Genomic DNA, 27,333 nt, shown 5'->3' with positions numbered 1-27,333 from the left:
TGCGGCCGGAAAGAGAGAGAGAAAAAAAACAAAGTCAATTTGCCTAGCGATTAAATTAATTCGCGTTCAACGTTATTATACGATCGTCCCGAAATTAAACCGACGTCATCATTAAGCCGTTTTGCAAATTCTCGACACGGCGAAATGGCATTACACCGGCGACCGGATTTATGCGCGTCGCCTGTTGATCGTTAAGTACGACGCGCGGACGGGAGTCACGCGTAATGAATATCAAAACGGCAGTCACATGTCGTTTTTACGTACGACAATACGTGCTCGACCGAGTGTACGGATAACATGCAACGATAATAATTATAATAATAATAATAATAATCAGGGTTACTGGTATGAAATTTTTCCTCTTGCGATTTTCACTCGGAAACATTTCAGACTCGAAACTTTCGCACTTCGAGAAATATTTCATGATTTTGTGAGTGTTTTCGGTATGTTTCGCGAAATCGTGGCTAGATGGCCAGATCGATTTACATACTCGATAAGTGATTATCAGCGAAGAGAAGATATACACAAAATAGACGATTATTATGTAGTTTATGCACCTAATGTACGATGTAAGCAATATTTCTGTAACATTTGACTAAGTAGAAATGCTTAATCCACTTCCTACTTGAGTTTCAAATTTAAATTTGAATTCCTTTTTCATTAAAATTAACTAATCTATGAGATTTTAGAACCTTAAAAATAATTTAACTACAATCATAATAACAATAATAATAATAACTGTATAAGTTATACCTAATGATATAATACGAGCGAATAAAAAGAATTTGCCAATGTGTCAATTTCTCTATATCCTATATGAATATACAAACTTAAACGTTCAGTGAAATCCTCAAAAATTTGTATTCCAATATTTTGTACGTAATTTTATTAATTTGTATGAATTAGTTTGACGGGTTTTAGAATTTGTTCGACACCAGCAATCGAGCAATTTCGAAAATACAGAAGAAGGGCAGACTACTTAATATATTGTCTCGGGCCCAAACTAATATAAATAATTAAATATTCCTACATTTTAAACTGCACTATTCAAGAATTCATTTCGTATAAATTGTTATGACCGTTTTTGAAATTTGTAGCAACAAAATAGTGGACCAATAATAGCTTAGAAAAATAACTTCAACCTAGTCACTAAGAAACATATTATAAGGAAATATAAGAGCGCATTGTTAACTGCACTCACTCCATTTTTATCCAAATCGAGTTGTTTGTGTCAATAACTGATAGAGATTTTAATCCCGTATCGATGCCCGCAGTAAAAAATAAAGTCTCTCTCACTAGAAATCCATATAAATAGATAACAAAATAAATAATACGAAACATGGCTATATTTCCAAGTACTAGATCAAAAAGCAGTAATTGATCTGGAGTTACTGTTGTTCTTCCTTATTAAATCACATACTATTATGTCAAAGATGTCTGCAAAAGGCATTTGTTATCAACTCCAAGTTAAAGCGTACTTACTATTTTTTTACCTCCCGATTCGTATGTAAGCCAATATGTGGTAAGTCCTTTAAAATCCATAAAAATCTATGTAAATTTATTAATTTATAAATATTTGTCAATATAGTTTCCTCGTAAAACGTATCATAATAACAATAACATACCAACTTTTTGACATTTAAAAAATTATTGACTTTACTCGCTACGTTTATTACTACTACTACGCTTCATTTAAAGTTGTTGAAAAACTTTTTTATTATGAAAGTTACTGTTTTCGAGTTATTGCTCGGTGACTTTTGGAGGCAGAGTACTAGGTAGGCCATCTATTTTTCGCTTATTTTTCGTGATAGCGGGGACGACGTTTTTAGGATCTGCTCTCGAATAATAAAAATAATAATAATACTAGCTGATAAAAAAATAACGTTCGATCGGTGTAAAAAAGGTAATGATCTATAGTATTGTACAGTAAAAAAATAATTATAATATTATAACTCCAGCCGTCGAGTGCATGTGGTCATCTATTTGTCGGCTCTTTATTTGTGGCGGCTACGGCTTTTTTAGGGTTCGCACTAGAATAATAATAATAATAATAATAATAATATGTCCGCCGAGAATACATTGGCCGTGCGACAGCGCGCGTGTGTTTAATTTATATTATAATAAAATTATTATTATTATAGCACTTCGCGGCCAAACGCGCCATATAATATACTAAAACCGTGTGCGATGACGGGCCGCGGCGGGTCTCCGATGGTGGTGGGGGGGGGGTGTAAGGGTGTATGTTTATTTATATATATATATATGGATGCGCAAGTACAATGAAATTCATATATTCATGAGGAGTTGTGACAAAACCGGGGCGCGAGGGTGCAACACCGAAATTAAGGGTACAAACAGATTGTCTAAAAACAAATATTCAGACCTCCCCCCCCCCGCCGCCGCCGCCGCATCTCTCGCCTGCCATAAAACACATGTAAGTCAGCATATATATCGTGTATACCCATTACACGCGTGTATATTAAATTATCATATGTGTATTATCGTCCGGCGGCGGGTGCTTATAGTTTATTATAGGTATACGTACCTGCCGAGGTACATAATATTATAATATTGAAATAGCCCCGAAATGATTTCTACCGTCGTCGGCGGCGGCGGTACCTTGGCAGCGGTCGGTGGGATGGGTGGGTCAAATTTCCGACCGTGCCCCCTGGCGGACTGCTCGCCTCCGATTTGTTTGAACACGTCGCGATTTTTTTTCTCACTGCCTCTTTAGAATTATTTTCAATCCCACTGTGAGGCGTGCATCATAATATAGTAATCATAGTCGCACCGGTGTGTAATGCATAGGATCCTTTAGAAAACCTCTGCCTTAACGCCTCCGCCTCGTCTGCACGGGGCAGCGCACTCGTCATTCTCGGCGGGAATAATCGTCGTGTCGGCAGCTCTTGTTCGGATTCAGACGGACTGCTACGCCTCTGCTGCAATGGCCCGGCGGCGGCGGCGGCGGCGGCGGCGACGGTGATGACGTCCGGGACAGGAAATAAATATCGATTCCGGCGCAGCCATAGTACCTATGATAATATAATGATAATAATAATGTGACGTTATATTGACATTATTGAACAAACCCCACGATATAGGTACGCGTTTATAATAATAATATAATGATATTTTAGTAAGTCGTCTTAGTAAAGGAGTTTTGTTTTTTGGATTCTTCAAGCGTACAAAGTATATTGGGGAGGTACGTTTGCGCGATGAGGAAAACGCGCCATTGTCTTACCGGGCCCATATCGTTGTGACATAATGAATCTAGGAAAAAAATGACACAGTAAAATAAGACGAGAATAAAAAAAGAAAAAGTAAAAAACACCAAATTTACTTTTGTCTAAAAATCACAACTATTATATATTATAGCTTTTATAATGAAACACGTAGGTAAAAGGTGTCAAATGAAATATCAAAAATATCAAATAGTATATTATATGGCTATCAAACATTTTGGGATATCTCTTTCACCACTTGGACACATTCTTCACATTTATTTTGAAACGGCATATATTTCTGCTTTTTTTTTTGAAATATCTCCAACGCATTTCGAGCTAATTTTGATTTGTCGTTCCCTACCACTAGTAGGATTTTCGTTATTAATACCCATTTAGAAGGATGTCAATGTCTACTGTCGTTGTTACCTACAGTGGAGATTTCATATATTATATCTGTATAATAACTTAAGATCCATAATAATAATAATAATAATACTATATTACTTATAATAACTTATGACTTGGTCGTTTTTACCGATTACCGTGACACAATATAATACACTATATTAGACCTATGATAATATTATACTGGTCGGTAGGTGGTAGTTGGTCTTAAATAATATAATTATGCCTCCATTCTGCATTACGGATGGTTATGAAAAAACAGATGATTTTCACATCGGGTTTCGAATTTTTTTTTTCATCGTTAAAACCCAGTGGTATAATAATATCACCTACCCTTCACCTACGTATATAGTATTAATTTGTATTCCATACAATTATTATGACATAATATATCGCCACGAGTGCAACAATACAATATTATGCACTTGCAGGGCTGCATCGTGCAGTTGCAGTTGGCGGGTCTATATGAAAAGAGTTTTTCTCACCGGTAGGTACGTTGAACAATATTATAATAATTCCCTGGTTCATAGGTACTTGCAGGATGTTGGGTACCCGCTGTTCGTCGAACCAAATGTGATGGAATTCGAGATGTCGATCCCTGCCAATTGAATCGCATTATTACAACATATTATCTCTTGTAATATATGTCGTTAACTAGTGTATTTTAATCCATTCCGTTTTAAATGTTATTCATTTTTTTTTTAAAGCTTATACATTATTGAAATTCTTTAATATATATTATTAAAATCTACTACTTAGAACCTATCTGCCAACTTATTGAAGGTACTGATTTCTTAATATTATAGTTACCTACATATTTACTCCATTCATAGTGCTCGATACAGATTCGTACCATATAATTAAATAAACATATTTTTATAAGTATCTAAGTCCTAAATCAAAATCTATCTTTACCAAAATCATTTTCTGAGTGAATTTTATACAATAGTTATGAACTTAATGTCTTCGTCTATTGTAAGTTTTAAATATCAAATTATCAGAGTTTTCTAAACAAAAAATTAACTGGGTAAAAAAAAATGGGTGACTTCAATAAAAATAAACAATTTCCTTATCACACACCATTCCCTCCAGCTCCTAATATATTTCCAATAGTCCAAAAGTATAACGACTAAAATGTAAGGCTTAATTTAAAAAAAAATTAGGCATTTAAATTAACGAATGCCTTGATAACTTAGTGAGACTTGAGGCTTAGTTACATTCATAAAAAAATATTCCCCAATAGGTATAGGTACTTTATTAATCTTAGAACTTTTAATTAAAAACCGTAATGGTCTTGTGATGTGCATCCCAAAAATATTAAAACTGTTAATAATGAAAGATTAATTATTATGAGTCGTTTGATCATAAAAAATAATCTAAAGTATGAAAACAGAAAGAAATATTTTTTAATTTCACTTAAATTTTTTTTTCTTTTTAAGCAACTCAATGTATGCTTCAATATGTAGGTATTTTCAAACTTAGTGTACATTGTATACGCGAGACGTAGTTAAATATTATCAAACAAAAAAAAAAACCTCATACATTTTACGGAACTATTACTTCACTCAGAAATAAAAGTTTTGTATAATTTAAATGTACACCACACTGGTTTCGAATGCACACGAAGACCCGACTGCACTTCAACACACACAGATGTTATATTTCGTCTTCTATATTATGTTGATAGTTTTTCCACACATCTAGGGCTTTCCGGTACTTGATTTAAAACTAAAGAGTTTTAAAATAAATGTATGAAGATGTTTGTAAATATTCTTATACATTAAATATTTAGAGTGACTCTTAAGTTATCCAATTTATCTTTTTACTACAACATTGTACATTTTATATATAAGTGTTTTATGTATAAAGTTGATGATTAATGTTATTGTAGAACGTTTTTTTCCTTTTGAATGGATCTAGGTAGTGATCCTATATTTTTCAGCATGCCACTTTTACTGTTTATTATAACTTTAAAAAATTGCATTTTTTCCTTTCATCGCCATGCATTCTATAACATTTTAAATAATTGTTTGAATTAATTCATCATATAATACATATAATAATATTAAAGTAATAGTTATTAAAGAACCACATAATGTCTTATGAAAAAAAATAAACATTTTAAAATTAATTTAATATAATATTTAGTCTCAAAATAGGTAAAGTTAAACAATACACAGAGAAGATATGATTGTTTTTCAGAAGAACAATAATTATTATATTCAGTTGTTATAGAAAACATAAATAATTATTGTACACCGACATAACTCACTGTTAAACAATTTACCAATATTATTTAAAGTATAATATATTTAACTACCTTATAGGTAATTGAATACGTGCAGCGTGAATAATTTAAACGGTATGGGGAAGGGTGTTTGATAATTTCGATAAACATCGTCAAAAACGATTAACATTTATTGTTGCGTCAGTATTACAATAATAAAATATGTTTATTCTTATAATGTACAGTGGACGTGTGTGTAGTTAAACACGCGTACCTACCTATATATTATAATGTATCTATAAAAAACAAGAGATATAATGAACGAGGTACGTGTTTATTTATGCCTTATTACTCCCCTAAATTTTTGTCTCTTATTTTTTTGTTTTTATTTTAAATATAAATATAATATATAATATTTTCAATAAAAAAAAAAAAATACTTTACTTACCGCGACTGCTGCAACTGAGTATTATAAATCAGTCACGTACACGATTCGGGACGGCCAACGCACAATGCATAATGACACTGCCGAGTGTGCAGGGTGGGCAAATTAAATAATATTATGCTTGACCTCGCGTTGTGGGCACAACATAATGATATTACAATATCGTTTACTAGTCGTAATGATATATTATAATATGGGCGCATAGCTCCGCCGCCGTGGATATGTGTATGACACAATAATTATTATTTACGGTAAAAATAAAATATAGCATTATGCGTTGGTGTGTCGTCTATTCGTTTGCAGTACGATTTCTTTGCGAATCGTTTTTGAACAATATTCTGCAAGGCGAATGGGTTCTATTTGAGTTACACTTCCATTACGTAACAATAAAATAAGCGGCAATAATTATTAACAACAACAATACCGAAGAACTTTCAATTCGAAGTCATTATTTACCTCGGGTTAATGCACCTCTGATTTTTCGAGCTCAGCAAAACTATAAACCTAATATTATTATTACAGTGTCCCTGTGAACATTAACCATAAACCGCGATGCACAGCATAATATTTTATTTCAGTACCTACACCCGCTCTTAATCCCCTCAATGTAATAATAGAAATAACACATACATTGCGATTGCAGTAATTAATATTTTGGATTTCTCTTACGTTATTGTTTACAGCGATGTATTCGACCACCCCCTTTTTCAAAAATGGCGCTTAGTCGTCATACAACACCATGTTCACCCGCCATCGTCACTGACTAATAAAGTTCAGGTACGCAGCCTCGAGTATCTGTAAAATATATTCCTTAAATCGTCGTGAAGGGGGTTGCACTTTTTCGTGTTTGTTGCAAAGTGCATTGTTCAAATAATATTGGCTTAGTGGAGTAGCGATAATTCTTGATTCGGAAGTAAAGGCGAGAGCGATTAAACAAATACTCAGCCGTTTGAAAAACTTAATAAGTGTTTAGTTTTTTTTCAATCTTTTGTAATAATAATTAGTTCTTAAATTTGATTGAAACCACATTTAGTCGTTCAAACGTCAGTCTAAAAGTGTCTAATGACATTGCTTTTACTTCAAAAGACTTGAATAATTTCTGGTCCGATGAGATGATTTTTCGGGTTTTCTTATATTTATATCATGGGCACACCTCGAGTCTTTCTTCGGCCAATGTCTAGAATTAAGAATCTAATAGTTTTTACATGATTTTTCTTTTATTTTAATACATTATATGCGTATTACAAAAAAAAAGTAGAAAATTCGGTGGAATGACTGCGCCACTGCATTCAGGGATCACGGGTGCTTATGTGCGTACTAGTTGCTTTTTGTTGGGTAAATATGTCGATAATTTATTTACGACTTGCCTCCCGACCATATATTTTATTATATTAAATCTATATCAACGAGCCCTAAATATTGTATAACAAGACTACAAGAGTTTCCTGCAAGTATCTACACATCCTACTGGTTATAGTTGTTTATTATCGGTTAAAATCGTACTGTAGTTTTTCAACGCGAAAATCATAATATCTTTTTGTTTTGTTCTTGTATTGAAAATTTGTATTTTATACGGTCACCGCGTAACACAGCGTAATGTTGGTCTCGGGCGCAGAGCACACTAAAAATACTGTTGGAAGCATATTTTTTTTTTTATTATTATTTATTCTTTTAATGACTTCTTCTCAGTATTTTAAATGCTTTTCGTGCCACAAAGGTCGTTTATCCAAAGATCTGACGCACCGTGGAAAAAAACACAAAAACAAAACATTGTGAGACTCGCGGACTTCACTCCGGGGAACACGTCTCATCAGAACTTTCCATTTATTTATTTTGTTTTTCATAAGACACGCTTTTGTCTTACGGCCGAGGTGATGCCGCATCCACAACATCCAGAAATCAATTGTTCGGATAGACGGCCGACGGTGTTCGTACCGTCGACTTACCTCACCCCCCTCGTCCACCCACCCCCGCAGCCGTCGCCCCTACCACCATTTCCTCCCCCCCCGGCATCCCATCGACCGCCACTCGGTTAGAGTTTCGACGTTTTTGCCCGAGAACAAAACGATTCGGAGCGTATTGAGTTTATGCGCCACCGTCGTCAAACCTTCTGCAGCGCGCGATGACGGCTGCAGTCTCTGGACCGTTTCTAGCCACGTCGTCGGAATAAGTCGTTTGTCTGCACCCGATCTGTGCCTATATATATATATATATATATATATAATGCACGTAGGTATAATATTATTAGATTTGGTCGGCCGTCCAATGTTTGAATGCGTACAATAATCTTCGACGTGACAAATTGCCGCCGATACGCCGACAGCTCGTTTGAAATGTTCGTATTTCATATTTTACGCAGCTCATCGTTTCCCACCGATACTTCGCGCCGAGTGTGACTATTATATTATATCATCATTATTATGCACATCGTTTTTATAAATTACTACCTAACCCGCTGCCGTAGCCGGAGATATCCAAAATTCTCAGATATTATAATAATGTTATTTTGTCCTAGTTTTATATGTTATTATATTCTATGGGATACAAAAAAAAAAAAAAACTCCAACGCATAAAAACTACTGAACCTCAGCAGGCTGTTTGGCTTAAAACATATATATATATAATATAAAATATGTTATTATGTCGGGAGTACCGTGGACTGCACTTTCCTACTTTATAATAACATGAGTGCCTATATCCTCTATACGTGTACGCATACCACATATTATACTATATGTACGATGTTGATGTAACATAAAAAAATTGCATTGCTTTTTATTATTATTATTATTATATTTTTTAAATATCCTCAAGAGCACGATGGTATGTGCGCAAACGGTCCAATTCATCGAATAAAATAATGATAGTGTATCGTAGCATAGATCTCGAATCGTTGAGTTCATAAATCACAATATTATAGCACACTCACTGTATATATAACAGATGCTCATACATTTTCAAACAATACAAATATAATATTCATGATTAAAGCCATCACTGCCGCAGTGGCGCACCCGTAGATCGTATACAAGTATATTACGATCTAAGGGCGCACCTGTAAGTTATGTTTCCAAAAACCCAGACAACGATGATGTTGAAACTTGAAAACGAAGACTGATTATAAAATGATTGTCGCCTGTGATAATAACGTGTTGTTAGATGTAATAATAATATGTACAGGTAGGTAGAAATATAATAATTGGCCGTCACACTGCTGTAATGTGATTAGTGTAATAATTGTTATGGGGATGAAAATTGAAAACATTTTGACTATAGGCAGGTACGATTATTGGGTTTTTGAGTGGAATTACATAATATGTTATGCGATTTTGATGAATCTTATGTATGCGTTATTGGATATTGGGTATTTTTAATTGAGTTAAATTTATATATTTTGTCAGGTTTTATAAATTAGGTTATATTGTTGATGATATGTTTTGCTAATCAAGGTTTTTAATTATCTTTCGATATTTCAACAATGGTCGTAGTTTCAACCATATTATCTATACTCAAGATAAATCGAGACAAGGTCAGTTAAATAGATATTGTTGTAAGCAATGTTAATTAAGGTTATGATACCTACTGTTGCTGATCCGTGAATTCTTAAATAACTTTGATGAGTATAGAACACTAATCAGCATTTTAAGTGATTAACAATAAATTAAATTGGAAAATACAGTCCCTATAAGTCAAAAATATAGTACCTAAATGTAAAGGGTTTTTTTTTAAGCTATTCCTTTGGTTTCAACATGAGCGCAGAGCATTTAGTTTCTGGTCATCTACTTCACCTGAAATTTAATTTTAAAAATCTTTATTTTTTTGACTTCTGAATACACCAACAATTTTAATTATTATTTAAATTAATTATTTTAACAATTAACACTTTTTTTACCAGTGCTGTTGTAAATCTTATTTTTTTTTTATCAATTAAAAGAGTCTATATTATGCGTCTGGGAATATTTATTATATCTTACAATATTACAAGTATTTTTAAAATAAATTAGTTTTTATTACGTAGAAAAACATTACAATATTTAGGAATTCTGACTTTCCCAGTCCCCCGGTGCACACGTTTTTGGTCACTGCTGTCTTAAAAAACAGGTGATTGTATATATATCTTTAGTTTTAAAAAATTACCATTTGTGGCAACTTTGAGATTTTCACTCTAAAATATAATATATCCACTTCATTCGTAACGCATTAACTTTTCAACTTCCAAATTTCTGCGTATTCGTACCAAAACAATGTTGAAAAAAATGTAACTGCTTATGGGCACACCGCACACGTCTTTCTTATTTATTTTGCACATAAATTTTCATTTCAGCTTCAGTTATGATTTCCCGTATTTTGCATTATTATTTTTAATTTATAAATAAAACAATAATTTATGTTAAACATAGTTTGTGATCCAGTGACTTATGTGATATAACGTTCCCGATTTCGTTTACTTCAATAGAATTAATATAAAGTTTGAAACATGAATAATTCATTGGAAAAACAAATAGTTGGCGCGAAGTTTGTTGCAATAATACAATGAGTTATTATACTTATTATTTCACTGCATTGATGATTTTAAGGGATTCCAAATGTATTTATGTATTTATGCTTATTGCATAAATGTTGTCAAAATTGCTTCTTTAAACTATACATATATTTAACAAAGAAAAGTGAAAATAAATGTATGGATCAAAATATTATATTTTAATTCATTTTTAAAGAAACGTAAAATAATCATAATTGTTGGTCCTATCATTATTAGCTCAGTTTTTGGTCGTTTCAACTTGAAACTAGTTCACTTGGTAGTAAACCTTTACAACGAATGGACTCTTTATACATTCAATTCTATGGTCGTTTTACTTTTCACTTGCACACACATTAATATATTATGTAATACATTTAACGAAAACACAACTAAATAAAAAACAAAAAACCAGTTTAAATGAAATCATAAATTTGAAAATTTGTTAAACCAGCTAAAAGTAATGATATTTCTTAGTTTACGTATAAATATTTGCTTTTTTGCACCAGTAATTTTTTACATGAAAGACTTACTAAACTGTTGTTTGTTTGTCGTCAAAATAAAGTTTGTGCCTCAATTACCTCGATAAGTTTGAAAATAAACATTTTATAGTAAGTAATAACAGTTTTTTTTTGTTCATAAAGATAAGCAAATTATAATTATTACGTACATAAAAAATGAAAAGATACAGAGTTATGATGATGGTTGAGTACTGTCAGAGTCGTGGGTTCAACTCGACTCATCCAGTCCATCTACAGTGGTTATAATTTTTTAGCAATTCAGGCCAGATTTTGCAATACAGTATTATAATGTCTCTATGCCTGAACGAGACCCGTGCTAATCGTTTGTTTATTGTTCTGATACAAGGCGAGTAATGTTTTGAGTGCACACACCCTTGAAAATGTATGACTGCATCCGTCAGTTTTTATCCAATCGGGTTTGAATGAATTTCAATACCTCATTTTATATTTGCAGTTGGCATCTTTGTGTTCGGGCTAAAATTCGTTTCAAACGGCTTGTAAGTCTTTTAAATGTGCACCATAATCACTATAATAATAATTATGGTTTAATCATATTTATGAAGTTTTTCGAAAGGTTAAAAATTAATATACAGTTATTGAGGTACCTTATCCGTGTTGAATAAACAACGTTCGTGGTACAGTTTGTGTTTGACGGATTATCAGGGGAATTATCGTTCAGGGCCGTCGCTCGTAATGAATTATTATCTTTTAATTGAAAATATTTGTTAAACATTAAAATATTATACGAGATTAAATTGTAATATTTTCCTAGGGTCGATGAAAAAGCCGTTTAATACTCATAAAAGCCTCATTATAATATCACTGTGAACATTTGTTTGTAAATACCTACGCAAAATACATAACAATCCAATATTCATATATAATATTATAATTATAAAACATAATATATTTTGTTCATTGTTGTTATTAAAAATTAACCATTACATACATTTATATTTTAAAAAATAGGTACCTACTGAAATAACATCCCCTCAAAAGCCAAATGCTGTGCTTGAGGAGAGAGCATATAATAGAATATAAAATATAACTTACAAGATAGTACTTATTATATGGTTCAAAAATGCCTGATTATGTCTCAGATATAAAGAGTAGGTACCAGTTGCATCTCTCGGTAAACATTTCTCCCGACTTTCGACTCAGAATTTTTGGGTAGGTATACTGGAATTGCCTCCCGTTTGATCCTCGAATTTTCAACCATTAATTATTTTGCAATGCCGACTATTTTAGATAACTAACCCTCTTCTACCGAATCACCCCTGATTGATAAAATAATCGATTTCTATTTTGAATATTATTTGAAGTTGAATAACATTGATTGAACGCACACACAATGGTGTGATCATATTTCAATAAATAATCATAATATAATATAGTTAAGACGAGAGTCATAAATGGGCCTAAACTGCCCAAATTAACTAGTAAGTATTGGTAAAAATGATAATAGCAAAAATAACAAATAAATAAAATAAAATAATATTTAACAGTGAAAAATGAAAGCGAATAAATTACCTACTGCACTACACATTGTGTTAATAACGATGCCATAAAAACAATATTTTTGAACAAACGAAAATTGATATAATAATCGACAGCCTATACCCAATATCGATATATATACATATATGGGAGGCAATTCGAGTAGATACACAGTACGCAGATTGGGCGCACTCGAGTTGGTGCAATTTGAGTTAAAAAATTTCACATAAATAGATAAATAGATTTGGGAGGTTATTCGTGTGCTACCGGAATTTTTTAGAGTACATAATAATTAAAAATATCAAAAATAAATATTATACAATATGGAACTTAATTTTCCTACTAATTTTTTTCCCAGACTGTATAATATGCACATCATCGTTGCTGCAGGTATGTTAAACAACATGTTTTAACTTTTTTTATTTAAATTGACGTTATAATATTTTTTTTTAATTTATATTACGATATTGGTAAAAAATGAATTGATAATGTTTATTTTATTTTTTTAAATTTGTTTGTTATTCCGTAATTTAACAGTCCACGATAATAATACGGTATAATATGGTTTTTAACGTACTATAAGCAAACGAATAATGAAGACGTGAAACTTAAAGTTTACAATATTAATAATATTGGTTTGTGTTTTTCGCTGAACATTTGGGATATTTATGCAATACAAGATTAGCGATCAAAAAGCACTGGCACTAAGGTAATAAGTAATATCTTGCAGCATGTACAATATAAAACACTATAGGCCGTTAAATAAATAATAATTATCATAGTTTTTCCTCGCATTCTTTTGTTTTTATATACCTACCGTAGTTGTTGTACAGCCGAGTCCCACCAGCTCTGCAATTTTCCAGTTTATCCGCTTTTTATTTATACATTAGTTAATGAACTAGAAATGTAGAAACCACCATTCGCAAGCCCGGATTAAAACCATTAGGGCCGCTACTTAATCCCGAGCTACTTAATACATGAACCACCGCCAACGGAAAAATAAATATAAATATTCTAAAATAGACGATTGGCGAAAAATTCATGTCCGTTTGGAAAAGACCACGGTGGACGTACGACTTTGGTGCATATTAAACAGCCGCACGTATGTATATAACACCGATTTTATAGATTGTCACACGAATAAAATATATATGAACATATACATATTACGATATCATATTATTTATTGATTTTTTTAGTATAAATATCGTCGTAATACAATAACTTTAAAAACAATATTTTTTTAGGCTGGATACACGGTTTTCGTTTCTGACCGATTTTTCGTTGTCGTGGTTACTTATTACCAAAAACATATTTAGGAGTCATAGATTTTCTTTGTAGGGGAAAAATAACATCGAGTACCTTGCTATGGTTTTTTTTTCTTAGTTTTTCCTATAAAACGAAATATCTGTAAAACGAAAAAAACAAGGCAAAAACTATAATGATTTTGAGTTGCACAAACAGCACCTCGTGGGCAAGCTTGTTGGAAAACCTCGTTGTTTTTATATTTCGAACCTCTGACGAGGACGACCAAAAGAGCTGATTGAAACTAATAAATTCAATTTTAAGTCGTACGTTTGTAATTATACAACCCGGTCCTGTGTAATTTAAATATAATATATATCACGAGCGGGCGTACCACGGTTCATTTGCGCTCGGAAATTCAACTGCGATGTCCTGGGTCTCTAATAAAACCTCTGACACGGTAGTTGCGGGTGTGTGTGTGTGTGTGTACTGTGGAGTGTCCGAAAGCTCGTCGGGACTCCTGTTGGGGGGGGGGGGGTCGGCATTTTTAATCATGTGATTCATCATGTTACTTAATAATTATTTATTTTGCTCAAACAACACGCGTGCGGTACAATAATAATACGACCGCAACGTATAAAATACAAGAACAGTTGATGACAACGTGTATGATGACCCACTCAAAATCGGATGGACAATCCTAGTATGTAGAAATTGCGGAAAAATACGATTTTTTTTTCCATTTACAAAACAGTATTACATACATCGACGGTAAACAAGAACAGTATTATTTAGAATTCACTTATATAATATAATATTATTATGCAATGTTCAATAATTCACTATACGCCACTATTATGCAATCCATTTATAGCGAAAGAGCAGAACTCGGCTGTAACGTTTTACTGCATTTATTATTTATCTCTGTAAAATCTACATACCTACATACTATAATTTAGGTACCTATTAAACTGTTATATCATAAGGTCTAAACGGCACTTGAGTACTTGCAAATAACTTTATCGTATTATAACCATGTATTAAAAGTATATATTTTAATAACTGAAAAATACTGCAGTAAAAAATATTATCGAAAACGATAAGTACAGCAGCCTCCCCCCCCCACCCCCAAACCCACCCTATAAAATTGTTGTATTCTTTTAAAATTATTATTTAGCAGTAGTGTAGCAACAGTATGCTAGACTATTTTCACATTTTTCAATCTTTCGTTTAATCATGAAACAAATAAATCTAAGGGTGGGGCTAATGTTTGCTAATTGACTGCTGAACGTTGACTTTAAACAAATGTCAACATTTCGATTGGGTGCTGTTGGAGACATGTACTTTAAAACAATGCTTCGACTAGGTTAAAAATAATAGTTGTGTATAGGTATTAATGTTAGATCAATAATCATAATATCGGTTTTCCATTGCAAATGATCGGTATTTCAATACAAAATCAGTTGTAATTTTTTCACTTCATAAGAAGCATGTAGTTTATACTCAGATTTAGGCAAATCGCAGGTACCTATCAAGGTTATTTGAATTTACAAATAGCTTTTTAACGAGGATGCCATGATTATTGGTTATTTAAATGCATATACGTTTTATCGAATTAATTATAGGTTCTCTTAAGCACGACTTTCTGATCTCTTATTTCTATTTCACAATAATGCGTATTGACTGAAGTTTGTTTAATATCCAACACAAATAAATATGATAAACTTTTTCAACATACTTTTTATTTTACGTAAGCTCTTATAGTCATTTATTACGTTTAAAAGTTTAAAACATCGAGGACAAAAAACTTATATCTTTACAGTAATACAATATTACAATCCCAAGCGACTCTAAATAATAATAATGTAGGTACCTATAGAGAAGCAAAATTTCTTTAGTCAACATGACCAAATATTATTAATCATTTTAATGGAATTCATCCGATCACAATATTGTATGACTGCACTTAAATCTTATGGAGCGTAAATTATATTAAAAAGGAATTAACTCATAAATACCCAAATTGTATTTCTAAAAGGGAAAACATGTTTTGCTTAATCGGCTTGTAACGAAAATCGAAAGTTTTTTTCCATCAATATTATGTATTATAGTCTCAAAATCTAACCTAAACCTTTTCGACCAGGTAGTAAAATAAAAATACCCTTACTTAAACACAATCATAACTGTATTTATGTGTTCGCTACACGTATGACGTATTATATTATCAGCAATTTAAAAACCAAACGTTACCTTTAATGATAACTATAAATATATATAAATTTATATGGACGAAAAGATTATTATTGTTAGTATTGCATATCGTTATCAAATATGTTATACTAATTTATTGTAAACCTGTGATCACAGGATGGATGAACACACTCGCCGAACGTCTGCACAAGGACGTGGACAACGTGACCCACTCAGAGGCGTACATAACTTCGTTGTATTTCACGTGTTCCAGTCTGACCAGCGTCGGGTTTGGTAACGTGTCAGCCACCACGGGGGCAGAGAAAATTTTCAGCATAATCACGATGCTGATTGGAGGTAAGGCTGAAAGAATAATATCTCGCCCTAAGTGTTGTTTGTCGTTGTCTTATCGCCTCTGAATTTACAGCAAGAGAAATAATGTTATAATTGTCTCCCCCGGGGGCTGTGGCAATAAAGTGGGTTTTAGTTAAAAAGTGAATTATTCCCAAACTGGCTTAACCCACTTTTGTCATAAAATCTAAAACTAAAAATTATGGTCAAATTTTTGGAGTAAAAACAAATTAGAGTGATTTACGATTTCGAGGTAGCAAAAACCAATCAAGTGTTTGAAATGCAATTTTTATTTAAGCTTATCAATTGGGGATGAAAAATATTACATTATTATTATTATTATAACGTCGGATTAACTTTGTGGCTAATAACTCGAGTCAATTCAGCCTTCGGGTGTACTTACCTAGCTATTATAGCAGTGGCCCCGATCACTTACTTTATCTATGACATATGTCACTGTAGATTTTTAGAGGGAGCACTGTGAGTCATTTTTGTGGGTCTTAAATTTACGTTAACACTTAAATAATGATGGTTAAATAAAAGATGAGGGGATGATGTTGGGGGGGGGGCTAGGGGATGTACGATGTCATAGTTTATTTCAAACACTTCGGCGCCACTGATTACCAGCTGTGTTATACTACTGTAGCGCTCATGCACGCCGTGGTGTTCGGTAACGTGACGGCCATCATCCAGCGCATGTACTCGCGGAGGTCGCTGTACCAGAGCAAGTGGAGGGACCTCAAGGACTTCCTGACGCTGCACCAGGTGCCTAGTGAGCTCAAGCACAGGATGCAGGACTACTTCCAGACCATGTGGTCTCTAAATCACGGTATCGACATACACGAGGTAATTGTGGGCAGCCATCCGGCGTGCGCCCCGTCACCCCTCCCACCCAAACCTCTGCGGTAGCCATTTCGCCCATTTTAATCGATAGTTTTTGTTCCAGACGCTTAAAGAGTTTCCGGAGGAGCTCAGGGGCGATGTCTCTATGCACCTTCATCGGGAGATCCTGCAGCTGCCTATTTTTGAGTCCGCGTCACAGGGCTGCCTAAAACTGTTATCGTTGCACATCAGGAGCAACTTTTGCGCCCCCGGCGAATACCTCATTCACAAAGGCGACGCGCTCACGTCCATCTATTACCTGTGCAACGGGTCCATGGAAGTCGTCCAGAACGGCATGGTCGTCGCCATTTTAGGTAATCCGAGAGTTGATTTATTTTTTTAAAAACAATTGAATTGTACGTCGTCTGTCATTGGCCGAAACCCTGGAATATGAGTTACACAACACGCACATAGTGATACATATTTGTATTTTACATTGAGTAATGATGATTAATAATTAAACCTATTATATATTTCGATACCATAGTGGTATACGGCCATACGGGTACCTGCTTGAAATCGATTATCTTCTTCAGCGATTCCCGACCTCTTTCGTTGTGAGGACCACAAATTATGTAAAAGCAACTTTTTGAGGCCCACTTACCTAATATACAAATAAGATCATAGAAAATACAATATAAAGAACCTATACAAATCTCGATGTCGATGCCAAGTAAAATTGGATGACCTTTTTGGCTTAGACTCTCGACCCCAAATTGCCAGCGGCCCACAAGTGGGCGCCAGCCCATGGGTCGGGAACCTCTGGACTACTTATATTTGACTTGTCTCGTATTATTACGAGGCTCTAGCATATAGGCAGCGAAAATCGTCGAGATCGAGTATTTAACATCAGACAACTTATCGTGTTTTCAGGAAAAGGCGATTTGGTCGGATGCGATATTAGCACGTGGCTGGGCCAAGGCAGCGGCTCAGGTAACACAGGCGTTGTCGCCGGTGGAGGGACCACCGGTGGTGGAACAGGAGGTGACACGGTGGTCAAGTCTAGTTGTGATGTCAAAGCTTTAACTTATTGTGACCTAAAGTGCATTAATGTGCTTGGGTTGGTAGAAGTTTTGCGGCTTTACCCCGAGTACCAACAGGAGTTTGCAAACGACATACAACACGACTTGACGTACAACATACGTGAAGGATACGAGGCCGAAGTAATTAAACCTCACAAAGTACATATTTTGTTTTAATTGAAAGCATAATATATTATTATTATTAATACTTCTATATATATATAATATATATATACTATATATATATATATTCACTATGATAAACTATTTTTTTTTGCGTTACAAGATATTATGGAATTAACAATAAGCATACATTTCGAGTTAAACTATAATAGATACTGCCGAGAGGATATAACACACTATCGCTTCTTGTGGGTTTCGCTAAATCAAATTTAAACAAAATATTCAGAAAAATAGATGTTTATAGTAAACAACACACAAATAATACGGCGTACCTGTTATTGGGAATCACATGTTTACACACCCCTGTTCTTAGCCGGAATGAACCTAGAAAACATAAAATTATGTATAAACACAGAAAATAATATACTAATAGTCCAGGAGTCCATAGGAATGGAAGTTGGTTTTACAAAATTTAATAATGTCTTCGCTTTTGATTGCTTGTCAATTTGACTTATTATAACAACTAACTTACATAACATTATCATAATCTTAGAATCTTCGTTATTGTTAGGTGGCATGTAAATTAATAACTAGTTAATATTAGGCACTTAGAAAAGAGAGTTAACCAATAATTGGGAACTAATTTTTTGCCGGAACTTTTAAAAAACCAACAAGAATACATAATATTATTGAAAATAATTTTTAAAGATGTAGTTTGAGAGCCCTTGACATTGTTTCTCGTCATTTATGTTAATATCTCTACTTGTTGTATTCCGTAATATTTATAATAACGAACAAACTAGCATAATTCAATTTTAAACCTTTTTTCCTTTTTATTTTGAATTTAATTTGCGTAGGAAATCGATCAAAATGGTATTACAACGTTAACGTTACCTTCGATAAGCGAAGACGATGAAAACTTGCAAGAAGAATGCGATGGATCTCCGAAATCACCTCCTTCTAGATCACCGTTGCACTCCAGTTATAGTCCAAGCAGACATAACCTCACTAAACTATCTCAAAACAGGTACACAATTTCAAAAAATATTAATCTAGCAGGGTATAATGTATACATTGTGTAATGTATGATTGTATAGAAAATGATTAAACCGACGGTAGTAATTTTAAAAAAATAACCATTTCGAAGAAACTTTAAAAATTATAAAAAGTGACCTGGGCTTTATTATGTCGTAAAAACAGACGATTGCGTTTAGAAAAAAAAATCAGCAATAATTCTACGGGGATAATAATATAAAAGAACGAATAACAATAAATAAAATGGTATCTCGTACCTACATAATTGTAGGTACTTTTTTTCGTAAAAATTGTATTCGCTTTTAAAACATTATCAAGTAGGTGAGATAAAAGAAACAAAAAACAGAAGTAGCGTCAAATAATATTTATATTTATTTCATATTGCTATATTTTTATACCTTATTTTATTCGTACTAAACAATCGGAGTTGAATATATTTATTTCATGTAGATTATTATAATTTTTTTTTAAAACACATAATTTAAAATAGTAATTCACTATAAAATTTGAATACATTTCAAAGACTCAGCTACCTATAAATCTCCGTATTATTATTTATTTTGAAATCTATTAACAAAATACACTACAATGTTTAGGTTTATGCATGTCATCGTATTATATTTTCATATTGAATTTAAATTGTTGCCAACGATATTATTTTTAGGTAACAACAAAAACCAAAAGTGTTTTATTAATAATAATATGTGCGTATGCACTTGTTGCACGTTCGTATATTATATTTGTCATTTTTTTTTATGAAATATATATTTTGCTTGAAGCGCAAACTCGAAATTCCCTCATCTCAGTACTCTGGGATACTTTATAGTCGACAGTGAAATTCCCTACAGTACATTAGAGTATAGTTGACCACGAGTAATATTATACCATTAATTGCTAGTAAACTTTCACGCTGTTAATTTATACTTTCAAGGCTTCCATTATAGGAGCCGTGTAAATTGTTTCTTTACGGGAGGTGTGATCAAAATGTACAAGTAAAATTTAAACTTAAAACATTGTCATAGGTATACAATGTTATGCATGACGACGTGTTCGGGTTTCAAAACAGCAGTTTAGGTAACATATAAAATTGAAAGTTGACTTAATCGTATTCAGAGTTATATCAGTACTGACATTTTCACTGAACTTGTATACTATTGTATAAACTGTAATATATTATGACAATTCAGTACAAATAGGTAGATATCCCTACTCAATAATATCGGTAGGTATTTTTAATACCAAGTAAAAATATAGTTTAACACTGTCGAAAAATTAAAATTTCATACCGACATTTTTTCACACCTTAACTTTTTTTTAATTCCCTTAGGAATGCATAATTATTATTTTATTGAATTCATTAACATCAGTCAAAAATGAAATGTTTGACTGCATTATTCTTTTTTTCTCAATAGATACGAATCGTATAAGTATGATACATACACAATTATTTTTTTGAAAATTACCACATACTAAATTAATTGTTTAAATAATGTAGTTATTATATTCGTTAGTGACGATTTGAAATAAAATTAAAAATTATTCTATTCCCTCTTTAATCATAGTAAAATATATTTATGCTCATAGATCGAGAACCCTGCCTCGAAGTGATATCGAACATAGAAAAGTCAATGTTGATAGACTGGACACACAAGTTACTTCACTACATTATCATGTCGCAACTTTAAGTCAAGAGGTAAGTCTCACACACACACAAATTATGTTTTTATGAGTCTTTTTAAAATTATGAGTATTAATTAAACATTTTTATATTCTTAAAAATGTATAGTTGTTATTGTTAACAATGATTTGGACACATTTATCACACGATAAAGTAGAATTTTGAACTTTAAATCTATATAGCTAATAGTTTAATATACCAAAAGCGGAACTTAATATAAGGCCTGAAATTAAAAGTGACATTGGTATACCTATAATGTAGAAATTTAATTATGATTAAAACTTGAAACTTTTAACGAACCCTTATTCAATAAATTATTGATGAATAATTGAAATTGAATTACGTTTCGGTAGACAAGTAGGTACCTATTGCTGTTAAGTAAATACAAAAGTAAATTTATGATGGAAAGTGAACTTTCATTTTCCGGTATTATTTTTCTTCAATGACTATTTGCTTTATTATGCGCGTTTTGTATATGTACCAGTGTATTTGTTCGTATTCAGATATGTATTTTTTAAGACTTCGTTATTATTTTCACCAAGTGTTGCGTAAAAAATTTAACAATGCGCGAATGTGATACACGGATTAGTTCTTTGAAAACGGAATTGAAGAATCATCTCAGTGGAGCAACTTCGGCATGAATTATTTATATTTTATGTAGGTATACGGTGTATCGAAATTGGCTATCAGACATTAATTCATTATAAAAAAATCGGGTTTTTATACCTTTCAGTGTATCTTACGTTTTACTTTTCATCAAAATTATATACCGTTGATCAAACTGCAATTATATGGTAGAACATATTATTTTGATTATTTTTTTATCTGCAATCAGACGTTCCATATTTTTGTTCTAAATTCGGGAAAACAAAATATGCTGTAAAATTTAAAATAAATAACAATTATTTTTTTACATTTTAAAATACAATAAGTTCAAAATCATCTTATATTCTTATTTCATGCACGTCGATGGGAATTTTAAGGTTTCACTATTATCTATGATTTTAAATCGATGTTTTTAATACATTTGTATGTAGGACAGGCATCTTTTATTTAGACAACTCATATCCAAGGCTATTTATCAATAATTATAATTATTCTTAATAATATAATGGATGTCATTGCAAATTATAAGCCCTTGAAAAAAAATTAATTTTTGTCCATATCTCATAAATAATATTTCATTTTTTTTAAATACCTACGTTTTCTCATGATTCTATAACAAAACAAATAATAATAAATTGTTTCAGGTGCTTAAAAAATCCAAAGTGTATCGTTCGTAAAAGAACATAAATTGCTATGAATAACATAATAATATTATCTGAAACACAAGTGACCATTAATCGTACACTTAACGACCAAAATATTATAGGTACATTATATGGGTACCGTCCGTACCTGTAACTCATCAAAAAACACACATTAAATTATCATTCGGGTATTATAATATATATTATTATTATACTTTCCTGACCGACTTAAGTAAAAACAAAAATGGGAAACAACGGAATGGCAATAAATTCAAATAAGTGCTCACGGTGTTTATAATAAACGTGAGGCGTTCCAATTTTCGACGGGGGAGGGAAAAAAAACAAAAACGATTATAATAATAAATTTGCATTCTAATTTTAGTAAACGTTTTCAAAACCCTGCCAAGGCCCCGTTGTAAATTAAAGTCCTTAATTGTACGAGAGGAATTCCAGCAGAAACAATGTATAGTACCTACTGCAAAACTTTCATTGAGTGTATATTTTATAAACACAGACACCGTCGTCGTTGTTTTCTCACAGAAATCATTTAGTCATATCGCGAGTGTGTACAGCCTCGCCGCCGCAGAAGTGACTGCGATTGAATTAATTTTATAGAAAGTTAACGGATGTACTTTTGTGCTCTTCGATGTGCAGCAGCGGTGGGCCGTAAAAAATTGCGACCGTACATAAAAACCGTTTTCGTTTATGCGTGATATTATCGTTTTCAATATCCGTAAAAACGACAAAGGATATATTGTAATAGTTGTACGTATTGTGACATTATGTCACAATAAAAAAAGCTGATAGCGATAAATAAAAAAAACCTCCCCAAAACAATCCACTTAAAATATTTGTTTTTTTGTTTTTGTATCGAGGGTTCAACTACTAAGGTCATTAGCCTGGTACTGTGCGGGGGGGGGGGGGCGGTTGGTTGTAACTCGTTGGTAAGCGTGGCAAGGATGTGTTGCTAAAAACCCGGATGGTCACCCATCCGAGTGCTAGCAACGGTGGCCGATGGCGCAGTTTGGGGGTACGACCCGCCACACTTATAATATTATAAGCAGCCATATTCGTCTATAATCCATATACCAGATAGCTACGTTGTATTGAGTTAAATTCTGTTTCTTAAAATAATATTGCACTTCGCGAATAATAGGTAATACATAGGCAGGTTATATTATTTTACTTGTCGCACATAGTGTACGCGCAAGGTCGACTGGCTACCGCTACGTAGAGAGCAATCACTCACTCTGCTTATTTATCAAGTATGTTTGTTCAAAAAGTAAACATAGGTGACCAGTAGAAAGACGATTCTTCGCTAAGAATCAATTTTGTCGTGATACCTGAGATTTAAAATGTTAAACATTTTAAAAAATAGCTATAATAGCTGAAAAAAAAAAAAGAGTCGAAGTATTTCGAAAGTTAAACCATGTATAAATAATTCTAACACGAAACATTTCGAGTATCTGCTGTTAATTTTTTTCGAACTACAACAAAATATGAAAACTGTAAACCAAATTGGGTTTGTGTATAAATACCTGTTTTTCTCTAATTTTACAAATTATTACTTGAAAAATATTGAGAACTTTTTACGTTCTACCACTCAATTCTCCAATGTACAAAGCAAATACAATTTCTTACCAGAAAATATGCGATTGAATTATTCAAAGTGTTAAGTGTGATAAAAAGTGTCCAAGACAACGAGAAATACACCCACCATAATATTGCAAAATTAATACGTTCATAGCTTTTCTCGAAATCTGAATTATTCAAAATCATATTCTACTGTTGTTTTTAATTTCAACTTGCAGCATTACATACCCGTATTTTGTATATATTTAGGTATGTATACATTCTTAAGGTTTTAAAATATTATGAAATTTATATTTTACAAAATATTTGATTAAAGTGAAAAAAAAAAATAAAAACTATAGTTGATTAAACTAAATGTGTATAGTCATAAACTCACAGCACGAGAACATTTAAAAAAAATTGTTTCATTGTATCGAATACTCTAATAAATAGTTATTAAATAATTACTAGTAGCCAGGATCTAATTAATGAGTTCGAAAGTATACTATGATATTATAAAACCATTATATTATAATATCTTACAATATACACATCTACATTTACAGTCATTAACACTGAAATTCATAAACATCCGTTGATAAGTGTTATTCCCATCATCGATCTGTTGCGTGCATTCAAATCAATAATACTACAAATATTTATGTGACCGAATACGTTTGAAAGATAAAAAAAACATTTTTAATAATAATTTCAAATTCATAAGCATACGCGTCATATTATTCTAGACAATTATATTATAATATTATACACGATAGGCAATACACTGTATTGGACCGCATTCTCCAATTGTATACTTCGAATTATTCAAGTCCACTGCTAGTCCTGTCCAGGACACAGGATCTCATAGCCGACTCACTCGTACACACAAGCTCACCCGCTCATAAATACTATTATAATATACTAAAACAATATTATGCACACAATATCATGGCCGACTATGTGACAACTCATGTCCGTACAAGTGTCTAAATCCGAACGGCATGCGCTCTGTTTCAGGTGAAAAACGCCATACAAGCGCTGCAGGAGCTGGCGACGACCAGTTCGAACGTCAGGTATCCGTACTCGTTGCCGGCCAGGTCGAACCCGGACCTGCCGGAGAACGTCAAACGGCCGCAGATGGCCATCCTGCAGCGGAGCTCGTCGCACCCCCCCGAGGTGTTCGGCTGGGACGGCGCGGTGTACGACAGCCCGGCGCACCAGCCGCACCACCCATACGGCCTGCACCACCACCACCAGCACCACCAACACCTCCAGCAGCAGCACCACCTCCACCACCACCCGTACCAGCAATCGAACCAGCAGTGCCTGCCGTACCAACAGCAGCAGCACACCGGCGGCGGCGGCGGTACCGTTTACACGCATCCGTCGTCGTCGTCGCCACAGCCGCACCAGCAGCAGCAGCAGCAGCTACAGCAGCCGCGGTACTACCACAGGTCGTCGGTGGCCAGCACGGTGGACGTGGCCGTGCAGACGGACGTTTCGGGCGTGGACGTGTTCGAGCGGTTCGTCAAGGCGCACCGGACGCTCGTCCTCGAGTGGCTCAACGAGAGCGACCACGTGGCCGTCACAGTGTACGACGACGAGTCCGCGGCTGGCGGTGGGAGGCGACCGCGGAACGAACGGTCTGCGTCGTCGTCGTCGTCGTCCGCGGCGTCTTCGTGCTCGTCGCCGCCCCGGCAGACGCGCGCTCCCGCGGCCACGCACTCGGCGTCCGTGGCCGACACTCCCGTCGCCGCCGACGGATCTCCTCCCGCCGGCCGGGACGACGCGCCGCGGGAATGGTACCCCGGGGCCAACCCCCTGGTGGCCACTGTCAGCGAAGACAGTGGCGGCGGCGGGGGCGACAGCGGAGGCGGCGACGAGGACGACGGAAGTGGGGGCGGCAGCGGCCACGAGTCCATCGAGATGACGCACATGTCGCCCACTGCTGCCGCTGCCGCCGCCTCGGCGGAAGCAAACGCTTCCGGTCCCATTACGACACTTAAGTTCCACCCGTTCGTTTGACGACGACAAGACTGAACAAGACACACACACACGCACACACATACACACTCACTCTTATAGGTCGTAATTTCACGTAACGTAATACATGATAATATGTTATCTATTACATTATGGGGGGGGGGTTGTTCGTTGTATATTTTCTTCTTTCGTAACGATGTTCTTGCATTCGTCGCCACCCCCCCCCCCCCCCGAAATCGCCCTGAAAGCGTTTCCGTGGCAGCGTGTGACGCATATTGTATTAAAATATTACGTTCTGGTTCCTATTTTTGCCTCCGTACACGTTTTAATATTATAATATTATTGTATTATCATATAGTAGGTATCAGTGTGCAGTTACAGGGTGCTTTTTCTAGGCGCTGAACACTCCTCGACAGTTCCTGGCCCTTAGTTCCGGCCAAATCGACCTGTACGACTTGAACGTCAGAGTGAACTTTAGACTTTTATAACATTTTATACTTAGGCCGTGGTGAGGCTCGACACTAGTGAGGGCGGAAACACTCAGTGGCCCTGCAAGTGTAGAATTTGACGATTTTACTTACACCTCGTAAGTCTGTGTGACCGCCACCGATGGCGCTAATTGGTGAAACGATTACGGTAGCTCTGGTGAGGTAGTGGCTTGGGCGATATTTTTTACGAATTATCTATATAATAGCCGTGAAAATAAGTTTAGGAAAAAGTCGGAGAATCGGTGTTTTCCGTACATCGAAATAAAATAATAATTATATTATTATCATACTACAGCGCTCTTATAAGTATACCCACCTACGTCTTATCTATCTTATAGTTACGTGATTGGGGGGGGGGGACGTTTCGATCCGTGTAGTCGGAATACGGGGAGCGTTAAAAAAAATCCGATACAAAAACGAATTAAAACTCGGAAACGGGTGGAGTGATTTAAATCGGACACCGACACAACACCTCGAGTAAGCCTGCATGCGTGCTGGTGTATAATTATATATTATAAATTAAACAGGGCACGAGGAATTTTGTTCTAGTGATTTATAGACCACCATAGTGATTTATGCACACTTTATTCTAGTTTTTTTTTTCACTCTGTCCGTCGTACAATATAAAACCATCTTTTTTTTCCCGCCAGTCGTTTTACCGTTGTTGTTATTTTTT

The 27,333-nt window shown here is 34.2% G+C and overlaps 1 protein-coding gene across 1 annotated transcript in view; it reads left to right on the top strand.

The window, feature by feature from the left end:
- LOC111038651 (potassium voltage-gated channel subfamily H member 6-like) overlaps positions 1–27,052 on the top strand; it is a gene marked incomplete at its 5' end in the record, with an annotated part of 31,683 nt that extends 4,631 nt beyond the window's left edge. The window contains 7 exons of the mRNA XM_022321842.1: positions 16,451–16,630; positions 17,271–17,470; positions 17,571–17,820; positions 18,380–18,669; positions 19,509–19,678; positions 21,271–21,379; positions 25,204–27,052. Coding sequence (XP_022177534.1) covers positions 16,451–16,630; positions 17,271–17,470; positions 17,571–17,820; positions 18,380–18,669; positions 19,509–19,678; positions 21,271–21,379; positions 25,204–26,211 — 2,207 coding nt within the window. The remainder of the gene's footprint in view (positions 1–16,450; positions 16,631–17,270; positions 17,471–17,570; positions 17,821–18,379; positions 18,670–19,508; positions 19,679–21,270; positions 21,380–25,203) is intronic.
- Between the last annotated feature and the right edge of the window lie 281 nt (positions 27,053–27,333).

This window comes from Myzus persicae, unplaced genomic scaffold (assembly GCF_001856785.1).
Source record: "Myzus persicae strain clone G006 unplaced genomic scaffold, MPER_G0061.0, whole genome shotgun sequence".
Lineage (NCBI taxonomy): Eukaryota > Metazoa > Arthropoda > Insecta > Hemiptera > Aphididae > Myzus > Myzus persicae.
The sequence above is the reverse complement of the archived record's forward strand: the minus strand, read 5'-3'. Positions and strand labels throughout refer to the sequence as shown.